At 57.1% G+C, this 22,067-nt stretch overlaps 1 protein-coding gene across 1 annotated transcript; it reads left to right on the forward strand.

Moving 5' to 3' along the window:
• Window positions 1–5,860: 5,860 nt before the first annotated feature.
• Window positions 5,861–21,066, forward strand: DNMT3B (DNA methyltransferase 3 beta; the record flags this gene model as incomplete). Its single annotated transcript, XM_084218082.1, is given in 20 exon segments — window positions 5,861–5,984; window positions 9,502–9,628; window positions 10,306–10,409; window positions 10,990–10,996; window positions 11,431–11,585; window positions 12,039–12,227; window positions 13,341–13,499; window positions 14,287–14,394; window positions 15,041–15,182; window positions 15,511–15,639; window positions 16,048–16,092; window positions 16,581–16,660; window positions 16,896–17,008; window positions 17,268–17,451; window positions 17,683–17,767; window positions 18,332–18,477; window positions 18,636–18,903; window positions 18,906–19,075; window positions 19,703–19,788; window positions 20,925–21,066. Coding segments are annotated over 20 exon segments (2,544 nt in total). The 5' UTR covers window positions 5,861–5,879.
• Between the last annotated feature and the right edge of the window lie 1,001 nt (window positions 21,067–22,067).

The raw sequence follows: 22,067 nt of genomic DNA on the forward strand, positions 1-22,067 counted from the left end.
ATAAATACCAAAGTAAAAGCAGCAGCCAAAAAGCAATGGGGACATACACACCCACAGGAAAAGTCTGAAAAGGATGCTCTCCAAAGGGAGCAGAGGATCCATGCACTCTACTTGAGATGCAGTTTTTAGCTTCATTTCACATGTCAAACTTTAAAAGCTTCCTCAGCACCCAGAGAGTGTTACCCCGGGAAGGGTCCTTATTGTCTGTTCCCTAGAGATCACATCCTGGGGTGTCCCCATCCTGTTCTCTGTTGCCATTATCTATGCCAAGCTCTCCCAGCCCTTTACAGTTGCTCCCAGGTCAGCCTTGCAGCTGAAGTTGGGAACATTGCCTGCATTTGCCAGCCTGAGAAAGGCCTGGAAAAGGCAAGAGTGTGTGAAGAAGCCAGGGGGGCTTTCACCCAGCTGGTCAGAGCCCACCTGATCTCTGGGTGTTCTGCCCACCTGCAGTGTCTGCTTTGGGCTGGAAGCACTAAGAGAACATCTCTAGACATAGTCTGAGGGACGCTGTGACTCCTCTTGGCTGCCCAGCTGAAACTTCCAAGGAGTTAGTTCTGTTCCCCGGGATAAATGAGACCTTTAAGACAAGGATGTCAGTTTCTTATGCAGTTTAACGCCCCATCACTCTCATCAGCCTTTGGTCCCAGGCAGACACTCCTGCAGGAACAACTAGCTGCCAGCCTTTTGTGCAGAGGTGGAGCAGGGCTGGGAGCTCCACTGCTGGGCTCTGGCACACTCCTGCCTGGCAGCCACAGGCAAAACCCTCCCTCTCTCCACCGGCTCCTCTGCTCCTGAGCAGGGACCGTAATCCCTGACCCGGGCAGGCAAGAGCAGCTCTGGAGCTGGCCTGGAGGGAGGGGGCTCTGCAGGCAGCCACCCCCTGGGAGCAGCGTTCCTCTTGATAAAAGTATATGTGCTGAGGAGGGTGGTTTGGGGAGGCCTCGTCACTTCAGATTAGGCTGTAGCAGGCGTATCCTGTTTTCTAGGAAAAAGAGGATTTTGTGGCCAGCTTTGTTAGAGAGGCATTGAAGATTTTTCTTTGTGTGCCTTGGCGTTTGAAGTTTGCAGGCGGTAGCTGCAGACTTTCTGGATGTTCTGGTTACACGGATGACACTTATTTTTAACCTTATTTTTATTAGAGGTTTGTATCATGTGGGCCTGGCCAGCCCACAGGAAGGGCTAGAAACTTCTTGTAGGAGGGATAACATTTCCTATCTCTGTGTAAACAGCAATTCCCCCCAGATGGGAAAAGCTAGCCCAGCTGTAAGGCAGACTGGGGCTGTATTCCCACATGTGGCAGCAGGATGAGGCTCTCCCGCAACGGGAACAGACCTTGCTTCCAGCAGCAGAGCCCTTCTGAGTGGCACAGCTCTTCCTGGACTCAGGAGAGGTGCCAGGAACAGGAGACCTGCTCTGGGGAGCAGTGGTGAGGAGTGACTGGCTGCTGAGAGCTGTGGTGGAGCAGCACTGCTGGAGCTGGTGGAGAGGCAGGCGGCCAGTGCAGGGCTGGGGTGAGGGTTCAGACAATGAAGATACTCATGGAAGAGGAGGAGATATCCCGTGGGACATGCTCTGATGGGGTCTTGCAGTGAAGAATGCTGTGCAGTGAGAATGATATTAACTGTGGGCTGGGAAAGAGCCTCTGAGCTGTGTGTACATCAGCATGGGAACCCCAAAGCCTGAACGCAGCAGGAGCATTGCTGCTCACTTCGGTGGAAAGAGAAGTTCCTCCCGCTCTCAGCCCTGGCTTGCAACTGTCCAGGCTGATTTAATGGTGCTGGTGCTCCTCCCTGCCTGCAAGAAGACAAAACAAGTGCTCAGCCGTTACTGGGATGTGGAATCTGGGACCCACAAGATCCGGAGGTGAGAAGGTTACACTGCTGACAGCTGTAGGTAATGACACATTTATTTATTTGTGGAGGATCTCCAGGAATGCTGCTGTGATACATGGAGTAGGTCCCAACTCAAACTCTTGGGTGCAAAGAAAAAGATGGGAGGTGGTGGCAGCCAGCAGAGCTCTGGACAGGGGGTGGCATTAGTTTGCCTGGCCAAGGTGACAAAGGAAAATTTTAGGAAGAAATTAGAGTGGGAGAACTGGGTGGACAGAGAGGAGCTGGGCCTGGTACCGTACCCCAGGTGTACTTCAGAGAAGGCACTGGCTGAGCAGCCTTCAGTGAAGAGAAGGGTTCAGGGTTGGGAGTGAGGAGTTAGTTACGTGGGGAAGAGCTGGCATGGTTGCTGGGAAGCATGTGAAAAATGAGGAATTGTAGAGAGTCGGAGTCACTTCCAATGTGAATGGATGTTGCCAGTCCTGACTATGTGATAGTGACAGAGAATGGCTACTTCAGCTGGTCGGTTACTGGCTCCATGAATTTGAGATGCCAGCCAGCCAAAGGAGCACAGCCAGATGGGGGAATGGTTCTGGCTGGAATGACATTTTGCAGAAGCTGGGCAGCCCAGTGTTGCTGCAGATGGGAGTTCCTCCATCATGGGCAGGGATGTGTCCGTGGCACGGTGTGCAGAGGACATGCTGCTTGTGCCCAGGCATGCTGAGGGACCCCCCAGTTCTCCCTCCCTGCTCACATGAACCCTGGCCAAGCTGCCTGCTCCTTGCAGCTGCTCCAGCTCTGGAGTGGAGGAGCTTTACCCACACAGCCGTGTCCCATCACTGGTCTGTGCTGGGAAGCCACAGGGCTGGTGGGAAGCAGTGAAGGAGCTGCTTTGGTACTCTCCTGACAGAAGTTGTTGATGCCAGCCCTGGGTCAACAGGAGGGCTTGGTGCAGCTACCTAGAATGTGTGGCAGGAGCCTGGATATAAAATCCTCTGCAGAGGTACCTTTTTTCCCATGAAATGATGTACACATTCTCTTGATTGTTATTAAATAAACTCCCAGCATCTCTCTGTGGTGTGTGTAGCAGAGACAGGAAAAGGATCAGGCTGTGGCTCACTGTCTGCCAGAGCTGCTTTGTCTGGTACCAGACCTTTCCCACAAGCAGTTTGCAGAGCCTTGCTCTCCTGAATTAAATGATAACTGAGGGGCAGAGAGGGAAAGAGGGCGTTTCGGCTGGCGGGAGATTGATGGCAGGTCAGTGAGGCCAACAGCAGCAGGAAGGTTTCCGCAGAAAGGGAGAGGAACCCGTGGATGCTGGAAGGGCTGATTCCACCCTCACAGTGCCCTGGAAACTCTCATGAGCACAGGTCTCAAAAAGCATTTCCCTTTCCTTAATCTGGAAAAACAAATGGGAGTAAAATCTATTTGTTTGTTTTAATCTACTCGCAGGAGCTGTGAATTGGCTTTAGGTTTATGTGGTGCATGTTTGTTTGAATGGTGATGTTTAGTATCCCCAGGGGCTTATTCAGAGTGGGTTTCTCAGCTCCTCCTGCTCACTTGCAGAGCATTTTTTACATTTGCTGCCAAATTTTTCATGCTTGTGTTCTGCAGGGATGGAGGTGTGGTTTGGGGGAACCTGCTGTACAGGCCTGGGGCTGGTCCTGCAGATTTCAGACACTTTGGCTAACTAAGATTTCCTCCTGACCTTGAAAGCTCATTTCTATCACACCAGGATAATCATATTCCTTTTCTTACTGTTATACACTTTTCTGCTGAATCTAGAAGTAATAACAGGCAAGCAGGGAAGATTATACCCCACGTGGACTCCGGATGCTTTGTCTGGGGCAGGAGAGGCGCGGGCTGTGTCCCTGGCCCCGGGACAGCCCTGCAAGTGGCTTGCCTCTGGACGGGAAAGGGAAAGAACAAACAAAAACTGAATGTAAAACTTGTGAGGCTTTGTCTGCGGGGTTGTGCTGCATGGGGCAGTGTGGGGCACGGTGCTGCTGGAAACTGGTGGGCAGAGCTGGTTTGGTGGGTGAGAGCACTGCCCGGCCCCGGGGTGCCAAGGGAGTCTCCTCTGCCTCGGGGGTTGAGCTGCGTGGGGGCTCCGAGGGCCCAGCCCCGGAGAACTGATGAACCCTGCGGGATGCTGGGCAGTGGAGCTGATACCAGGACGCCGGTGGGTGTCAGGGGGTGGGGAGCCCCGGTAGGGTGTGAGACACCGGAGGAACGTAGAGCCTCCGGAGAGGGATGCTGAGCCCCGCGGGGGTGATGCAGAGCACCGGGGAGGGTATGCGGGGAGGCGAGGCAAGGGGAATGTGGGGCGCCAGGCGGTGGTCCCAGGCGATGTGGGCAATGGGTGGGATACACTGGGGCACCGGGGGGTGTGGAGTCGCGGCGGGGAAGGATGTGGCGCCCCGGGGGATGCGGGCCCTGGGGGAATGCGGGGCCCCGAGGGCTGCGCGCCCGATGGGCTTGGGGGACCCGGCGGGTGCGGTGGTGCCGCGGGCCCCGCGCTCCCCTCCCCCGCCATGGGGCGGCGAAGGAGGAGGAGGAGGAGGAGGAGGAGGGGCTGCCCAGCACGGGCAGGGTTAAAACGCCATGTAATCGGAGCGCGGGGCTGTCGGGGGCCGGCCGGGGCGCGGGCAGCGGCGAGCGGCGGCGCGGCCCCGCTGGACGGCGCGTCCCGCCGCGGCGCAGGTGAGCGCTGGACCGGGGGGACCGGAGGGTCCGAGCCGGAGCCGTGGCACATCCTCGTGGGCGGCTTTGTTGTCCGCGGCGGTGGCGGGGGACAATGAGGCGGGAGGGGAAGGCGGCACCGGGCGCACCGGAGCGCCGCGGCGGGGGCGCCCCGGCCGGTCTGGCGGCCCCGGTGCCCGGTAACCGGGGACTCGCGGCTTCGCTCCCGGGGCTGGGACAGGGGGCAGGGGGTGGTGGGCCCGACCGCCACTTGTTGCCGGCACTCGGCTCTGGAGCGTGCTGTAGGGATCGTTGCTCCTACACTTCGGGCATGGTCCCCTAAGTCCCCCGGGTCCCGCCCACCCCTCTGGTCCCGTTGCAACTTTGGGAGTTTCCCGCGGAAGCCCCGGGGGCGCGTCCCGGGACTGTCACGGCGGGGCCGGTGCGGGGCTGAGCCCGAGCCTGCGGCGGGAGGGTCCCCTCGCTGGTACGGCGAGGGATGGCTGCGGGGCGGGGGTGGTTCGGGGGGGCCGGGGTCCCCCTGCCCGGCTCGGTCGTCCCGGGCAGCGCCGCCTCCAGGCCGGGGGCACCGTGGGGAGCTGCCGAGGGTACCGGGACACGGTGGCGCTGCTGCCCCGGGCCGAACACCTTTGTTTTCGGTTCTCGGTCGGGGATCTGACAGCGCATCTTCTCTCTCTGTTGGCAGGAAAAGAGGTTCCCGGCGGCGCCTCGGGCGCGAAGTCTCCTCGGGGCCGATCCGGAGGGACGGGGTGGCCGGAGCAGGTATCGACCGGAGGGCTGTGCTGGCATCCGCCTCCTGCCGAGCCCGCGGGGAGCCTCCGGGGAGGGGAGATCATCGGAGAAGTTGGAATGAACTCTTCGGCGTGGCCCCAGCGTGGGGCACAAGTCCCGGGAAGCCGGGAGAGGGGAGCGGCGGGGGGGATCTCTGGGCGAGTGGTGGTCCTGGGGCAAGAGGTGGTCCTGCAACGACCTCCCTCGGAACGGGAAAGGGCAAGGAGGTGGTGGCTGGAGCGTGCTGCCCTGACCAGTACTAGTACTCTCCTGCCTCAGTTTCCAGTTTCCAAATTTTTAATCAGCTGAGAAGTGAGGCTGGGTATCCCAGTCCCACCTCTGGGGCTGCACAGGGCTGGACGGGCAGCCATGGGGGACAACGAGGTGTCATTGTCATCTTTGGTCCTCTTGTTCAGGGGGAGAATGAAGCCGTGACGACTCTGGACAGAAGACTGGCCACCTCTGAGCGGGCCTCACCTGTGCACCAGAGCTCCCAGAGCCTCCAGCCCTGCCCGCAGCTACCGCCCGCCGGCAGCCCCTGCTCCACGCCGCGGGGCTCGGCGGGATCCCATCGGGATGAACATGGTAAAGAGCCCGGAGCCGCTGGAGCAGCGGTTGGCGGGGATGGTGGCTGTCCGGGAGACGTCTCCAGCCTGGTCTGCGCTGGGAGAGGAGGGGCCGGTTTGTGTTTTGTTTCTTTTCTTTAACCCAGCTTTGCTGAGAGGCAGCGGGGAGAGCTGGGGTGGGCGCTGAGGGCTGCGGGGGGAGCGGAGCGGGGCAGGAGGAAACCGGGGGAAATGGAGGGAAGTGCCGGAGCCGGAGAGCAGAGAGGCCAGGCACAGGAAGCGGGCAGGGGGAGCCTGCCCTTCGCCCCCTGCCCTTCCCAACGAGCACATCTGCGAAATCGGCGCCTTTCTTACGGAACTGCCAACCCAGCAACTCCTTTCTTCCCAGGATTAGAGGGAAATTCTCGGTTTGGGGAGACTTAAAGGCCATTAGTGTGCACCGCAGCCCTGAGCCAGCCCGGCCATTAGGGTCCTTTATTTCTTTTTGTTATTCAAACAGGGCTTGGGCGATGGCTCCATCCCAGCCATGGGTAAAGCTTCCCTCCAGCCTTTTGATATGCATGCCCCTGTCTGGAGGCAAAGTCCGAAACCTCCCCACCTCCTGGGGACATGCACCTGATAACAGGGCGGCCTCTTTTCCCAGCAAGGAAAACTGAAACCAGGCTAGGCTGGGCTGGAGGAGCAGCCCCGGGGGCAGGGGGTCCAGTCCAGAGCATGGCCCGGCCAGGTGAGCCCTGCCCACCCTGCCCTCTCTGCCAGGTGAGCCCAGCCATCCTGCCCACTCTGCCTGCTCTGCCCACTCCAGCGTGGCCAGCAGTCGTGGCCAAGCAGGGACCAGAATTCTCTCTAAGCAGTTAATGCTGTGGCATGGTCTTTAACCAGTTTGGCAAATCTTAAAGAAATTGGTATTGCAAAATGAGGGCGGGCTGTGGAGTCAGCGGGTTCATTGTCTTCTCGGGTGGGATTTGGCTGCAGGGCACGTCCTGGTCACCAGGCAGTGCCGGGGCTGCCGCTGGTGCCGGGCTCTGGGGGAGCTTTGGGCAGTGGAGCTGGGATTGTGCATTATTTGCCTCCTCATGGATTCCCGTCTCCACATGGAGTGCATGACTGTGGAGCACCGGGTGTGTTTGCAGGGCGCTGGGCAATGCAAACACTGCAGGGTTGGTCTCCCGTGAGCCAGCCCATGTGAGGGCAGTGCTGTGTTCCTTATTATTAATGCCCTGAGTGCACATGCTGGTGTGTTTTTGCGAGGGGAGGCGAGGACAAAGAACCAAGCCTTCCTCCCGTGCAGGAGGGGGTGAGCTCACAAGGATGTGGCTCTTGCAGGGGGCCCTGGGTGGTCAGTGGGCAGCAGGATGGGCCCCTGTGGCTTCAGCACTTGGTGCAAACAGCAGGAGAAGGGGTGAGAATTGCAGTCCTGCTGCATAGGTTTAGGATTTTGGGAGAGGCACTTTATTGAGCAGTTTATGTCATGGTCTGCTGTTCCCTTTCCCGTCAGAGGATGGTGACGATGTCCTCAAGTGATCCTGGGCAGTGCAGCTGGAGAAGGGCATGGACCAAGCAAGGTGCTGACGTGCCTGTGCTCACGGCAGGGCCTGTGGCCCGTGCCATGGACCCACAGAGCTGTGACCTGTGGGTGTCTGCTCTGCCAGCAAGCAGTTTCTTCCAAAGGGATAACCCTTTTTTCCCCACTTTATAACTGGAATAAAGGCCATGTGAGAGCTCCCTAAGCATATGACAAAGCTGAGCTTGGGGCATCGGGTGTTCAGTCCTGGCTTTGTCTCTGGGGAAACCTGGCCACTGTGTCACCTTCGCCCTTCACCTCCCCAGTGCTGGGCTGACAGCACACCCTTGCCTGGTGTGCTGGACATAAGGCAGTCTGGGGCTGAGGAAGGAAAAGGCATTTTGAAGTGCAAGTTTGAACTTCCTGGATTCAGGTTCCTGACAAAGGAATGAATGCAGAGGTCGTCCGAGAGTCCCAGTGGAGTTTTGTGGGTGCAGATGTTTGGGAGGGCTGGGAGATATCCTTGCCTGCTTCTGTCCTCCCTGAATCTTACCAGCCTCATGCAGCTCCATCTCCTTGTACCCTCTGGTTCAGATCACCCTCATGCTGGGAGAGCAGCCTCCCTGTAGGGATTCCCAAGAGAGTCACTTTTTGGTGAGTTTTGCTGGATTTGGTGGCAGCATTGCTGCCAGTAATGTCTGCTACTGCTCTGCAGCACTGTGGGCTGGGGAGGAGGAGCAGACCAGGAGGAGCTGGCCCTGACCTGGCTGTGCTGTGCCGTGCTGGATTCTGCATCCTGGAGCATCTGGGGCCATGTGGGACCATCCGCCTGGGCCGGGGGCAGGCGACGAGTCTGGGCAGCTCCCAGGAATTGTTTGCTGGGTCTGGGAGCAGATGTGCTGCAGCTCAGGGATTTCTGCACACACAGCTGTAGGGGGTTATGCAGCGTCTGGTGCCATTCCTCTCCTCCTGCCTTTGTCCAGGGGGGAGGCAGTATGAGCACTGAGGTTTCTGCCTGTGGAGGTGGGCGCTGGACACCTGTTTTCCTTTGTGTTTGAGTGTTACCAGGTTTCTAACTCTGCCCTCTGTGTCCAAAACATCAAACTCCAACTGGTCTTTGTTTGTAGGAGGTGTTGACAGATGATTTCAAAGCAGAAATCTCAATTGTTAGGGCAGTGGTTGGAGGCGATGCAGAATGAGAGTGACACAGAAGGGGTGGTGGGCTGGAGCTGGGGTCTCTGGGGATGAGGGGGGTGTTCCTTTGGCTTCCTAACAGGGCTGTAGGTGGGCAAAGCCCTGCGAGCCTCTCAGCTCTTGAGTTACGTGCTGCTGAAATGACTGTGCTGCTGAAGGGGCAAGTTGCAGCACAGACCCATAGCCCGGCAGTGAGGCAGCATAGTTCATGGCATCCGGGTGCCTCTGGGAGAGCTGGGAGCTTCCACTTTCGAAAAAGGAGCCAGGGAGGGCACTCAAGGGAAGGCAGCAGAGCCCCAGCTCTGCAGGGCTCATCAGGGCAGGGGCTGCCAGCATGCACAGCCCCCTGCTCTGCCCCTTCACCTTGGGGTAGGGCAGCTGAGGCCAAGAGCAGGGGGCAGGAGGAGTTTCCTCTCTCCGAGAGTTTAATGCAGGTTCCAGGACTTTGCCCTCCATGGCAGGCTGCCTGCCTGTCCTGCTGCATGAACAGCCCACCCACCTCTGGGTGTGCTGGGCAGCTGGAATACAGGGAGGCTGGTGGCCCAGGGGTGGGCTGGCCCCAGGGGTGGGCTGGCCCCTGGGTTCTACAGGGTGGCCGGGAAGTGCAGCTCCCCTCCAGACAGGGCCTGTCAGAGTGAGCCGGGGCTTGGCAGCTCTGAGCCAGGTTAGCGATGTTGGGGAAAAACCTGGTGTTCCCTAAGGATAAGTGGGTTGCATCTGGGACCTTTTTTAGGTGGAGCTGGTTGACCTTTAGGGCCACCACATTTATGTGCAAGTGCTGTTTATTTCCCAGGACCTTTAGTTGCATCTCCAGTCAGACCCCTCTGCTAAGGGCACAAACTTAAAGCTGGCTCAAGGACCTTTCTCTGTCTGCTCTGCCCTCCCTGGAGCTTCCTTGCACAGCTGAATTTCCTTTCCATTCTGGCTTCTACAGGCAACCATGAAAAAGGAGAAGAGCCACGGGCAGGATGAGGCAGACTGTAGGGCAAAGCTGATCCTCATCAACGGGGACAATGCACCTACTGTTGTCCTGGAGGCGAATGGGAAGCCCAGCACTCCAGGTGAGGGTCACCACCCTGAGCCCAGAGTGCTCCCAGGATGCACAGAGTGGGGATGTCACAGCCTCTGTCCCAGGCCTTGCTGGGGGATGAAGCACTGTGGCTGTGGCCAGAGTCCCCCCATGACCCCACTGGATTTCTGTAATCCAGGAGCATACCCAGGCCATGCTGTGGTTGTGGGAATGGATGCCACACTGGGATGCTGGCTCTGCCTCTCAGTAGTTTAACCCCCATGGAGTGAGGAAAGCAGGGGAGCCCCTCCAGCCTGAGGGGTACCATTGACCTGAGGGGCTGCCTTGCTGCTCCTGGGATTCTCTAGTCAGCATTCCCAAATCCCACCTCTTGGGTTCACAAGGTCCTGCTTTAAATGACCTGGTGTCAAGTCCAGATGAGCTGGCATGTGGCCTCCTTGTGCCTCTGAGCTTTCAGGAACCAGGGCGTAATAACAATGTCCCTGTGCTTGCTGCTGGTCCCTCCCAGTTTTAGGGACAGGTGGGTGATGTGGGGCTGTGGGACAGTGGGGAGCCCTGGGGACACCACTTGTCTCTGCCCCCAGCCACATTTCCCCAAGATGGGGTTTGGTGTCTCCAGTTTGTGATGTGGGAGCAGTGGGAGGCTGGGGCGTGCAAGGACAGGTGGGCTTGCAGAGCCTGAGGCTGCTCTGTCTTGTCTCTGCACAGATTCAAGGGGCCTGGGGCTGCTGCCCCTGAAGAAGAAGAAAGACAGCAATGGAGACCTCTCCAAGGAGGACCTGGCCTGGTCACTCAATCTGCCAGTGCAGAGGGTAAGTGAACACTGAGGGTGCTTTTGGAGGGCTGTCTGTGGGTGGTATCTGGTGCCAGGATCCTCATCTCTTTCCCTCTGAGCTTCCCTTGTGCTCAGTGCTAGAGGAACAGTCCAGTGATGAATGCAATACTCACAGCGTAATGTTTTAATTTTTAAATTCCTGCTTCTCATGGTACAGCAGTAGGAGGGGGTGGTTTGGGATGCAGCAATGCCCATTACATGTTGCAGCAGCCTAATAAAATATGCTGTTATTTTCTTTTTAAGTCTTGGCTGTATTGATACACTGAAGCATCTTATGCCTCCCACTGTTGGGGTGAGCTGGACCCCAATGTCACCCACTGTCCTTTGTTGATTAGGTTGACAAACCTCCAGGGTCTGGAAGCATTTTTGCCTTCTGGCTTTATTGTTTTGAATTGGAATTAAAACCCAAGGTTGGAGATCTGCCTGAGATGAGGCAGCTTCCAAAAGAAAGAGCCATAAATCCAGTGGGTGAAAATTGATCTTTCCCACTGTTTAGTTTGGGGGCTCTTCACTGCAAAATTTCATTTAATTTTGAACTTCTGCTATGCTGGGTGCAGGCAGCAGGTCTGGGCTGGACTGTAACTCTGACCACCAGGGAAAAGCTGTCCTGAGTGCTGCTGCAGGGCTGCTGTGGGAAAGAGCACCCATGGCAGTGTGAGAGCACCAGGGTGTGTGAGTGGGTCCATGCCTGGGACGGGTGCTCTGCCGTGGTCTGTGGTTCTCCTGGCATCCCAGTCCTCCCAGCTGTGGCTCCTGCTTTCTCTTATCATGCTGGGTGCAGTGGGCTGTAGCAATGAGGCTCCTGAGCCTTGCAGAGATGCTGTGGAGCAGAAAGTTGCCCAAAGGGGCTCAGCACAAGGTGCCTCCAGCATCCATCTGTCTCCTCTCATCTTCCCCAGGGCACTGCCTGTGGTGCTCAGCCCCATGAGGCACAGAGTGTCTGTGTCCCCATGTGAGGAGGGCACCCATGCTGTGGCACCCCTCTGTCCTGTTAGCAGGTGCAACCCTGGGCAGGGCTGGGTGGGAGAGCAGCCTCAGGCAGAAGCCCACCCTCTGCCTCCTGTTCCAGGCAGGGCGGACCCGGCAGGAGATGCGGCTCAAGGACCCAGCACGCAGTGTGGAGCCTCTCAGGGAGCTGCCAACTCCCGTGCGGGTGAGGGTCTCACAGGGCCAGGGCTTCCCTGGGGCTTCCCTGGGGCTCCAGTGATCTGTGCTGCTGCTGTGCCCTGGTCAACTGTCTTCAGAGATGGTGCAGCCTCCCCGTGCCTCAGTTTCCCCTGTGAAGGGGTGTTTTTGTGCTGTATTTTGCTCCTGCTATAAACTGGGTGCATTGAGCACTCTGGGGAGGATTTGGGACAGGAACATGGGAGGGGCAGTGGTGCACCATTTGGCAGGTAAAAGCAGAGCAGTTCTCCTGCAGATGCCCCCATTAAGGGCTCTCCTCTCTATTCATGGCTGCAGTGGTGCCCTCACTCCCTGGCTCCCCCCCTCTGATCCCCACTGCAGGGCTGGGGTGATGTGGGGAATGGGGGTGACGTGGGGCAGGTCTCTGCTCCCCCTGTCCCTCTCCCTGCTGCACTCACACTCCTCTGCCTCTGCCATGCAGAGCTCCAGGCGTCGCTCTGCGGTGCCCACACCTGTGACCATCGACCTGACGGAGGAGGACTCGCAGGACTCATCCCAGAGCAGCAGCACACTCTCGGGGAGCAGCTCCCAGGAGGGGCAGAACGGCTCTGCTGACCTGGGGGCCGAGGAGGCAGAGAGCAGGGACATGGGCATGGCGCTGGAATACCAGGTACGGAGGGGCTGAGCTCTGCTCCTGCACCCAGGATGGTGTGGGGCAAGGATGAACCTCTGTGACTTGTCCCAAAACAAACTTGGAAACCTCAGTGCTGTTTCTCCTGCCCACTCTTCCCTGCATGCCTGATGGTGCCAGGCTGTCTCCATCTATCAGGCTTGGATGCCTTGGGGACCAGCCCTGCCAAGCTGCCACTGGTGCCACACATGGGCCCCCCGAGACACACATGAGTGTGCCGTGTCCTGCTCAGACAGGGAGTTGCATGTGCAGAAAACATTTCTGTCGGGGATGCTGGAGAGAACCAAAGCTGCTGGGGCTGCAGAGCAGGATTCGGTGCCTGCGGGCCGCAGGGCAGGGCCCCAGACTTGCAGGAATTGGGCAATTGCATCATGCTGCATAATTAAGTAGGTAATTTCAGAACAAAGCTGGGAAGGAGGGCTCTGCAGGCACAGAGGTGACTTCTCCGTGTGAGGTTCCTTGCTGTGCACAGCACCCAGCATGGCCTGCGACTGGTCACACCAAAATTCTTTGCTCTTGTTTTTCTTCTGTGTTTTTGTTCTGCCACATGTCCTGCTCTCCCCAGCAGGAGCAAGAGGAGGGTGGGTGGGTGTCCCCTCCCTGGGGTGCAGCCACACAACACAGGCTGAGCTGTGAGCCTTGTGAAGAGGCTGCCCTGTGCCAAGGAGGAGCCTCATCTGCGGAGGGCACCCAGGGAACAACCTTGGTGCAAGACTTCCCCGTGTTTGCAGAGACCCTGGCAGGGCAGGCAGGAGTGGACACGCAGGGGCCCGGTGCCAGGTGGGCTGTGCAGGATGGAGCACGCACCACGCCGTGTGCCAGGCACGGGCTCAGCATGGGGCTGGCACACACAGGCCTCCCCACCAAGCTTCAGCAGGGATCAGGGCTGGGATGCTGTGCTGCCAGGGGGCAATGGCTTGACCCTGTGCTTGAGGGAGGGCTTGCAGTGTTTGGAGATCACTGCCCAGAGGTTCTACGTGCGTGACACACATGGTGACACACCAGGGCCATCCCCTGTGCTCCAGCGCTCTCCTGCACTACTGCCTAGACAAAACGGGGAGTTTTGGCTGATCTCTTGTATTGTGCTTTCAGGATGGGAAGGAATTTGGAATTGGGGAGCTTGTCTGGGGAAAGATCAAAGGTTTTTCCTGGTGGCCTGCGATCGTCGTCTCCCACAGAGCCACGGCCAAGCGCCAGGCTGTCTCGGGCATGCGGTGGGTGCAGTGGTTTGGAGACGGGAAGTTCTCCGAGGTAAGAGAGAACTTAGACTCTGTTTTGGCCCAGCCCAAAACACCCTTCCCAGCACGTTTCTGCCCCACTCCCGAGGCTGACTATGGGGGTGGATGTGCTCCTGCAGCCTCCCAGGCCTCCCCTCCCAGTGTTAAGCGTGGCTGGGCCCTGGCAGGTTCTCATGGCTCTGGTGTCCGTAACTAATCATTGGTAGGTTGGTGACAGCATCCAGACATGGGGACATCTGCCTGGCCACTTCACAGCGTTTTGTCCATGCTCCAGAGCTTTCCCTGTCACTCTCTGCCTGGGGAGGGGTGTCCCCTCAGAGCCCCTCACAGAATCAGAGTATCCTGAGTTAGAAGGGACCCACAAGGATCTTCAATTCACGCTCCTTCCCTGCACAGGACAGCTCTAAAATCCCACTATATGCCCAAGAGTGTCATCCAAACACTCCTTGAGCTCTGTCAGGCTCCTGCCATGACCACTTCCCTAGGGAGTGTGAGTGTGTTCTAGTGCCCAACCATGAACCTTTCCTAATATCCAATGAGGATATTTCCTATATCCAATGAGGATACCAACCCCTCCCACGCAGCAGGGAGGAGGGAGGAAGTGCTGTGCTGGAGTCACACCAGCAGTGCCGGCAGAGGGTGCAACCCACCCGTCCTTGTCACGCTGCTGCTCTTGGCAAACTGCCACTGGGCTTCCTCCTGTGGCCACAGTGCTGGAGCTGGGGACTGCACAGTGCTGGGGGATATGGCCCAGCAGGGCATTCCCATCTCACAGCTGAGATCTTGGTGCTCTCTCCCAGGTTTCTGCTGACAAACTGGTGGGACTGATGGCTTTCAGGCAGCATTTCAATTCCTCCACGTTCAACAAGCTGGTGTCCTACCGCCGTGCCATTTACCACGCTCTGGAGGTAACCACCAGGGGTGGGGGGGTGGGTGAGGAGGTGCCAGCTGAACCAGCTAGGCTGGCGGGCCAGTAGGATGGGATGCAGTAAAACCCTCCTTTCACTGCTGAGATTATTTCCAAGTGCAGCTGTGGGGCCAGGCTTGGCTTATCCTGAGGGTTTTAGGGGTAGCTGCTGCTGCTCCAGGGTCTCACTGCTCCAGAACCCCAGGCCAGACTCCCTGTGAGGGCTTGGACATGGCAGCATCATGGCAGCAGGGCAGTGCCAGGCTGGCCAGAGGTGTCCCAGGTCAGTGCAGGATGCCCTTTGAAGTGCAGACCCACAGGCACCTCTTCTGCCTTTTCTTCCTGCTGCTTGCCATGGAGCAGAATCTGGGCAAGAGCTTTGCCTAGGCTCTCCCTGCTTCTGGCTCCACTGGGGCTGGTGGAGGACAGATGGGCTCATTGCAGGGATGGAGGCACGGGGCTGTGGCCAAGGGCACACCCAGAGTGGGAATCCATCAGCTGCCACCGTCCCAGGGCCAGCAGGCCCTGTGTGTGTGTGTGTGTGCTGTGTGGAGAGGGGGCCTGGGGCTGTGGCCCTGGCAGGCTGTGGCTGCTCCCCTGACAAAGACCACCCTGTCACCCTGTCCCCTGCTGCCCATCCTCATCAGGTGGCCCGGAGCCGGTCGGGGAAGACGTTTACAACTGGCCCCAGGGAGTCACTGGAGGAGCAGCTGAAGCCCATGATCGACTGGGCAATCACTGGCTTCAAACCCCTGGGGCTCAAGGGACTGCAGCCACCCAAAGGCTCAGGTGAGGTGGTTGGGGGCTGGCATGGGCAGTGGCCACTGGGGGCTGCCCCTGGCTGAGCCTGCTTACCCTGTGCTGTGGCCATGCCAGTCCAGTCCCAAGGGGATCCTGGGGCTTCTCACTGGGACCCTCAGTGGCATTGCAAAAAGCTGGAGCAAAGCACCCTCCAAGCCCCATGGAAATCACCTGGCAGAGCCTTGTGCCATGTGTGAGGACCTGGGTGGCCAAGAAGGGTTCTGCTGTGGCGAGACTGGCAGGGCTTGGCAGGAGGTGCCCTGGGCTAGTCCTGAGGCTAGAGGCTTGTCCTTAAGGAGGTTCCTTTTCCTTGCAGAGAATGGGGTGCTGAGAAATGGGACAGAGGAGGTGGTGTCCCTTGAACAGTGTCCACCCACCAAGAGGCTGAAGACCTACCCCTGCAACAGCAGCAAGGAGCAGCGTGTGGAAGAGGAGCAGACCCGAGGTAACCAACAGAGAGAGCTGGGGAGTGGCTTGGCCTGGGCTGTGCACCCCAAGAGCACTGGGAAACCATTCTGGCAAAGGGCTTGGCCCTTCCCAGGAGCCAGGTTTCTGAAGGCAAAACTTTTGTGGTCTGGTGGTGCTGACTTGTGCCTTACAAGACACCAGCAAACCCAACTGCAAGACACGGGCTGGGCCCCACCAGTGGCTCAGCTTGGAGCATGACCATGTGCTGCTACACTGAGCCCTAATATCTCCATCAGTGAAAGGATGTGGGCTTTGCACCAAAATCTCTCAGCAAAGCTGGAGTAGTTCTAATGCAAGAAATAAGGCACCTGTAAGCAGAGTGCATTTAAAGTTTGTAACACAAGGAATGATAATGCCTTTTTTTTTTTTTTTCAAATTTATAAAGAGCAAATGGTTTCTGAAGTTACGAACAACAACGGGAAGCTGGAAGGTAAACACCGGCCCTGTCTCTCCTTGGAAGAGGTGTGAGGAGTGCTGGGGGTGCCTAGCAAGGGTCGTGGGTCCCTTTTCAACTGCACCATGCAGGAAGGGGGGAAAATGCTGTGAGTGCAGGGAGCTCAGGGGGATGGGGTGCTGAGGGAGGAGACAGGGTGCTCAGGGGGACGGGGTGCTCAGGGGGACGGGGTGCTGAGGGAGGAGACAAAGGTGCTCAGGGGGACAGGGTGCTCAGGGGGACAGGGTGCTCAGGGGACGGGGTGCTCAGGGGGACGGGGTGCTGAGCAGGTCCTCCATGGGAGCCACAGCTGCATCTGGATATGGTTCCAAGGGCAGGCCCCATTTGGGTACAGTTGTGAGTGCAGGCTTTATCCAGACACAGTTCCAAGGTGAAGCTCCAGCCTCTGCAGCCTAATAGGTGTAAGGGGGCCCTGCTCTGGGTCCTCCCTGCCCTGGGTGAGCACAGCTCTCTCTGCCCCACAGATAGCTGTTTGTCCTGTGGGAGGAGGAACCCGGCCACCTTCCATCCACTGTTCAAGGGGGGCCTCTGCCAGACATGCAGGGTAAGTGCTGCTGTGCTGGGGCTGAGCAGGAGCCTGGGAGAGGATGGGGCTGGCCACTGAGGGGCTGTCTCTCAGCGTGTCCTCACCACCTTGAAACACTGAGGATGTGCATCTCCAAAATCTTGGCATGTACTGAGAATGCCAGGTAAGCATTTTGGGCAAAGCTGTGTTTTCCACTGTCCTGGAATGGTTCCTGATCCTCTGTCCTTCTCTCCTTCTGATGTCCTTTTGCTAGGATAGATTCCTGGAGTACTTCTACATGTATGATGAAGATGGGTACCAGTCCTACTGCACTGTCTGCTGTGCAGGCAAGGAGCTGCTGCTCTGCAGCAATACCAGCTGCTGCAGGTGAGCCCCATGTCTCTGCTCCTGGGCTGAGGGCCTGGCATCATTCCAAGGGAGCTCCAGGAAGCAGGGTCCTCCATGAGCCTGGGCAAGGAGTGTGCTTCTCCCCAGTTAGCAGCCCTAAAAACCAGGGTACTGCCTGGAAAAATATCCTGTAAAATGGTGGGGGCTCTGGTCTGTGGCAGGGGAGACTGCAGGAGAAGCTGGGGTGACCCAAAGGGGTTGCTAGGGTGACAAGCACAAGCTGTTGTGGTTTGGGCAGGTGCTTCTGTGTGGAGTGTCTGAACGTGCTGGTGGGGCGAGGGACGTCAGCCAGAGTGAAAGAGCAGGAGCCCTGGAACTGCTACATGTGCCAGCCCCAGCAGAGCCACGGCGTGCTGCAGCGCCGGCAGGACTGGAACACTCGCCTGCAGGACTTCTTCACCAGTGACAAGGGACAGGAATATGTAAGGGCTGGGGGCAGGGAGCCTGGTGTGGGGAAGAGGGTCACTGAGGGCAGGGTGAGCTACCTGGACTTCCTCTTCCCTCTGCCTTGGTCTTGTTAACCCACCCATTCCAAGGGTGCCAGGCTCTTGGTCCCACAGATGCTCTCCTGAAGGTGGACGTGCTGCATTCAGAGCCTAATGGGACAATGCAGCACTGCCAGGGCTGGGGCTTCATGGCTGTCTCCATTGCAGGCTGCACCCAAAATCTACCCAACAGTTCCTCCAGCGAAGAGGAGACCAATTCGAGTGCTCTCGTTGTTCGATGGGGTGACAACAGGTGAGGCAGTAGGGAGGCACTGCTGGGCAGCTCTTAGCACTGGGCTTTGAGGATGAATCATTCAGTGGGCTCAAACTTGTCTCTAAAAGCTTGGTGGGGAGGAGGCGGTGAAAACAGTGAGATCCCCATCAGAAGAGGGATGAGGGCAGGGTCTCCCTTTCCTGCTGGACAGGGTTGTGGAGGAGGGGAGGGATGGAGGGAGGGCATGGAAGGGGAAGAGGAGAGGGCATGTGTGGGCACCTCACAGAGGTTTTCCTGCTGTGCCAAGTATGATCTGGGGTGGCTGGTTCCCTTGAGAAGCCAGAGCTGTGGGGACACCAGTAACCTGTACTCTTAAGTGCCTGAGGGCAACTGGTTTGGCTCAGTTCACTCAGCTCTGGTATTCTGCTTTCTGGGAGCAAGCCTGCCTGAAGGAATGGGTCAAATAAAAGTTTACTCACCCTGAAGTGCTGTTTGACTACACCCACCTAGGACATCCAGGAGCAGCCACATCGAGCGGTGCTGACGAAGGAGACTTGGAGGCTAAAGAGAGCAGTGCCACCTCAGACCTCTGTCCATTGGCAGGGTACACAGTGCTGAAGGACTTGGGCATCCAGGTGGAGAAGTACATTGCCTCAGAGATCTGCGAGAACCCCATCACCGCAGGCAAAGTGCGGCCCGAGGGCAACATCACCTACGTGCACGATGTCAGGAACATAACCAAGAGAAATGTGAGCTCTGCTTCTGTAGGAGCCTGAGGGACAGGGCACCGTGGGAGCATGGGTCTCACCTTGCCAGCTCTGGGACAGGCTTGTGCCCTGCCCTGTCAGGGAGGAGAGACCCGTTTCTGTGGCATCCCCTAATGGTCTGGATTGTCTGTTCTCCATAGATTGAGGAGTGGGGTCCTTTTGACCTGGTGATCGGTGGAAGCCCCTGTGATGATGTCTCCCTTGTCAATCCAACCAGGAAGGCGCTGTTTGGTAAGGCTGCTTTGCCTCTGCTGGGCTGCATACCTTGGCATGGTCCTGGGCCATGGAGCCACCTTCTGGCTGGTGGTTCAGCCCCGAGCTGTATTGGTGATGGGCTGTCTCCATACCCATCTTGGGGGGGAGGGCAGCCAGGCCCTCCAGCCCCACAGCCCATGCTGGTGCCAACCTGCTGCTCGGCTTTTTCCTCGCAGAAGGAACCGGGAGGCTGTTCTTCGAGTTCTACCACCTGCTCAACTACGCTCGTCCCAAGGCAGGCGAGGAGCGGCCCTTCTTCTGGATGTTTGAGAACGTGGTGGCCATGAGGATCAACGACAAGAGGGACATTTCCCGGTTTCTGGAGGTAGGGATAGCTGACAGCTGTGGGAAAGGCGTTGGAGCAGGTGACATTTGCTGGGCTGTGCAGGGTGTGCCGGGTGTGAGAGTCTGGTTATGGTTTCCTGTGGCCCTGATGCTGGAAAACCCCCTGCCTGATGCACATGCCAAGGAATCAAGTTTAGTCTTGGCTCTGGATCCTCCCCTCTGGATTTCATCAGGTCAAGCCCAAGCACAAGTCCTCTGGGGGAGGGGTTTTGCCAGCATTGCAGAAAGCATCTGTTCCCAGCAATGCCTGTTATTTCTAGGGAGAGGGGGGTTGGATTGGGAAGGAGTTTTAACTCTGTGCTAGCCAGGATGGGTTGCAGGTCAGCAGGGACCACTGGTGTAAAATCACCATTGAAGGCTGGCAGTCCTGATTCTGGTCCATGGGAACCAACACTGAGCACCCTGTCATGGTCAATAACTGCTGGCCATGGCCTGGGAGCTCATGTGGCTACCCAGGCATTCTCTGGTGTAAAACAGGGAGCTACAACATTTTGAGGATTTCCTGACAACCTTTTAAGTCCTGCAGTGCAGTGGGAAGGGCTGTTTATGCAGGAGAGAATCAAGCCAACATTTCCTCTAACTTTTTTTCTCTCTTTTTGGCTCACAGTGTAACCCAGTTATGATTGATGCGCTCAAGATATCAGCTGCCCACCGAGCTCGTTACTTCTGGGGCAACCTCCCTGGGATGGACAGGTAATCAGTCAGTCTGCTGTTCTTGGATCTCATAGTAGTTTTGGTTTGTTTTGTAGTGCCCATTTGGGTTTTTTTGTCTCCCTGGCTCTAAGCCCAGCTCCTGGGAGCAAGAAGCCACAGCTCTGACATGGGGCAGCTTCCCTGCAGTGATGTGCACATGATAATTAATGCTCTTACTAATAAGCAATGATGAGACAGGGGAGAAGTGTAGCAGCATCCCCTGCCCTGGCCCTGAAGGTTTTGGAGGGAGGAGTGATGGGGCTTGCTCAGGATGTTCTGGTGGGTCTGGCTGGGGGTGCACACGTGGATTGCCTTTGGGGTCAGGCCCAGGCTGATGTGGGGTGCTGTATGGCCGCCCTGTGCCTCAGTCACTGCCATGGTTGTGGGTTTATGGAGGGGAACTGAGTGGCTGCTGTGGCTGTGGTGGGTGGTGTGGGGGAGCTCACACCACAGCCAGCAGCTGCTGTGGCAAAGCATGAGTGCACCCTGCTTCACACTTCACACCCTGAATTCATGGCAAAACACGGCAGAAGGACTGGGAGCAGATAAATCCAATTACAAGCAGTCCATTACACCAAGTGTGTGTGACAGAACTGGAAGGTTTTGCATCATGGGTGCTTCTGGCCAGTAAACACAAGACTGGGGTTAAATACTTTTGCTTGCTTATATTTTAATTGCCAGTATTTGTTTGGGTTAACACTGAGCTAAAGGCATTTGAAAGTAAAATAACAATTCCAACCCTTTGTCATGTGAAATGGCTGTTGGACTTTCATCTGTCTGGTTGTAAGGGAAGTGCCCAGCCCATGACTCAGAGCTACTCAGTCCTATCTCCCTGGAGTAGCCCTGGGGCAGTGCTTGCTACTGAGCAGAGGCAGGCTGGATGCCCAGGCACAGGAACCTTGCCAGGAAATCCTACAAGATGCAGGGCACTGGGGATGGTTGGAAGCCCCATCCAGAACTGCTTGGGTTGCAGAGCTGAATCTCCTCCCCATGGGGCTGGATAGCTGAATCCCCTCCCCACAGGAGACTCCTGATACTCATTGTGCCTTTGGGTGGCCTGGGAGCAGTGCTGCCCAGGGAGAGGGATTCCTACTCCTGCTCTGCCTCACCTGCCCTCTCCTGCCTCTGCTCCACAGGATCTTTGGCTTCCCCCTGCCCTACACGGATGTGCCCAACATCGGCCGCGGGACTCGCCAGAAGCTGTTGGGGGGCTCGTGGAGCGTCCCTGTGATCCGGCACCTCTTCTCCCCACTCAAGGATTACTTTGCCTGTGAATAGCAAACGGAGCATCCCTCGTCTCTCTGGTAACAATGCACAGCACCGCTGCTGTGGTGGGAGAGGGACGGGCATGGCCACCGGGCTGCCAGGGCCCCGTCCCTCCCCGGGGACGGCAGCCTGGTGGTGGAATGTCTGTAACCAAAGAACCTGGCAGGGCAACTTCTGTAAAGGGACTAACAGTGATCCGTAGTAGGAAATGATGGACGAAGCTTTAATTACCCAGCACACGAAGCTCTATGCATCACTGATGAGATGGGAGTCTCATCCTCCAGAGCATTAACTATTCCTGTTTAGCCTGGAGCTGGGAAGTCACCACTTGCTGAGCAGCCAGTGTGCGGGCAGCTGCTGGGGAGCTGCAGGCAAACCTGAACTACAGTGAATTGGTGCTTTTCCTAAACAAACAAAACCTCTTGAAGTAACTGCCAAAAACCCCCAAACCGTAGCAGCAGGTGTAAGGGACCCTGCTCAGGTTACACACTGAACACAGGATCAAGAAACCAAATCTTTTTTGTTTTTATTTTTTTTTATAAAATTTAATTTTGTTGTTTTAATGTCTATTGCTGCTTTAAGGCATTACGTAAGAATGTGGAGATTCCTAGACCTGAATGTAGCTGAAACTGAACTGTGAGGTGATAGAATTACTTTTCTAGCTAGAACTAAAGAAATATTGTTTTATATGTTTGGTTGTAGTTTACAAATATTCACTACTTCCTTTTTAAAGCATCTACAACCTCTCCTTACATTTTAAAATCCTGCTGAATGGTTTGAAAGCTTACACAGTAACTGGAGCAGGGAGGATTTGGGCTCCAGGGTCTGTAAAGGAAAATATTCTTGGAGCATCCATTTCCCAAATGAATGTGGTATGTCAGCAGGAAGGACAGTGTAATGGTCAATGGCACCCTCAAATCTCAGCACCCCAAATGTCACGTAGGATGTCATGAACCCAAGCAGTGGTGGCAGGGCATTCCATCCAGGGAAAATCCCACCCAGCCCTCATGGAG

Source organism: Fringilla coelebs (genome assembly GCF_963513975.1).
Source record: "Fringilla coelebs genome assembly, chromosome: 18".
NCBI lineage: Eukaryota > Metazoa > Chordata > Aves > Passeriformes > Fringillidae > Fringilla > Fringilla coelebs.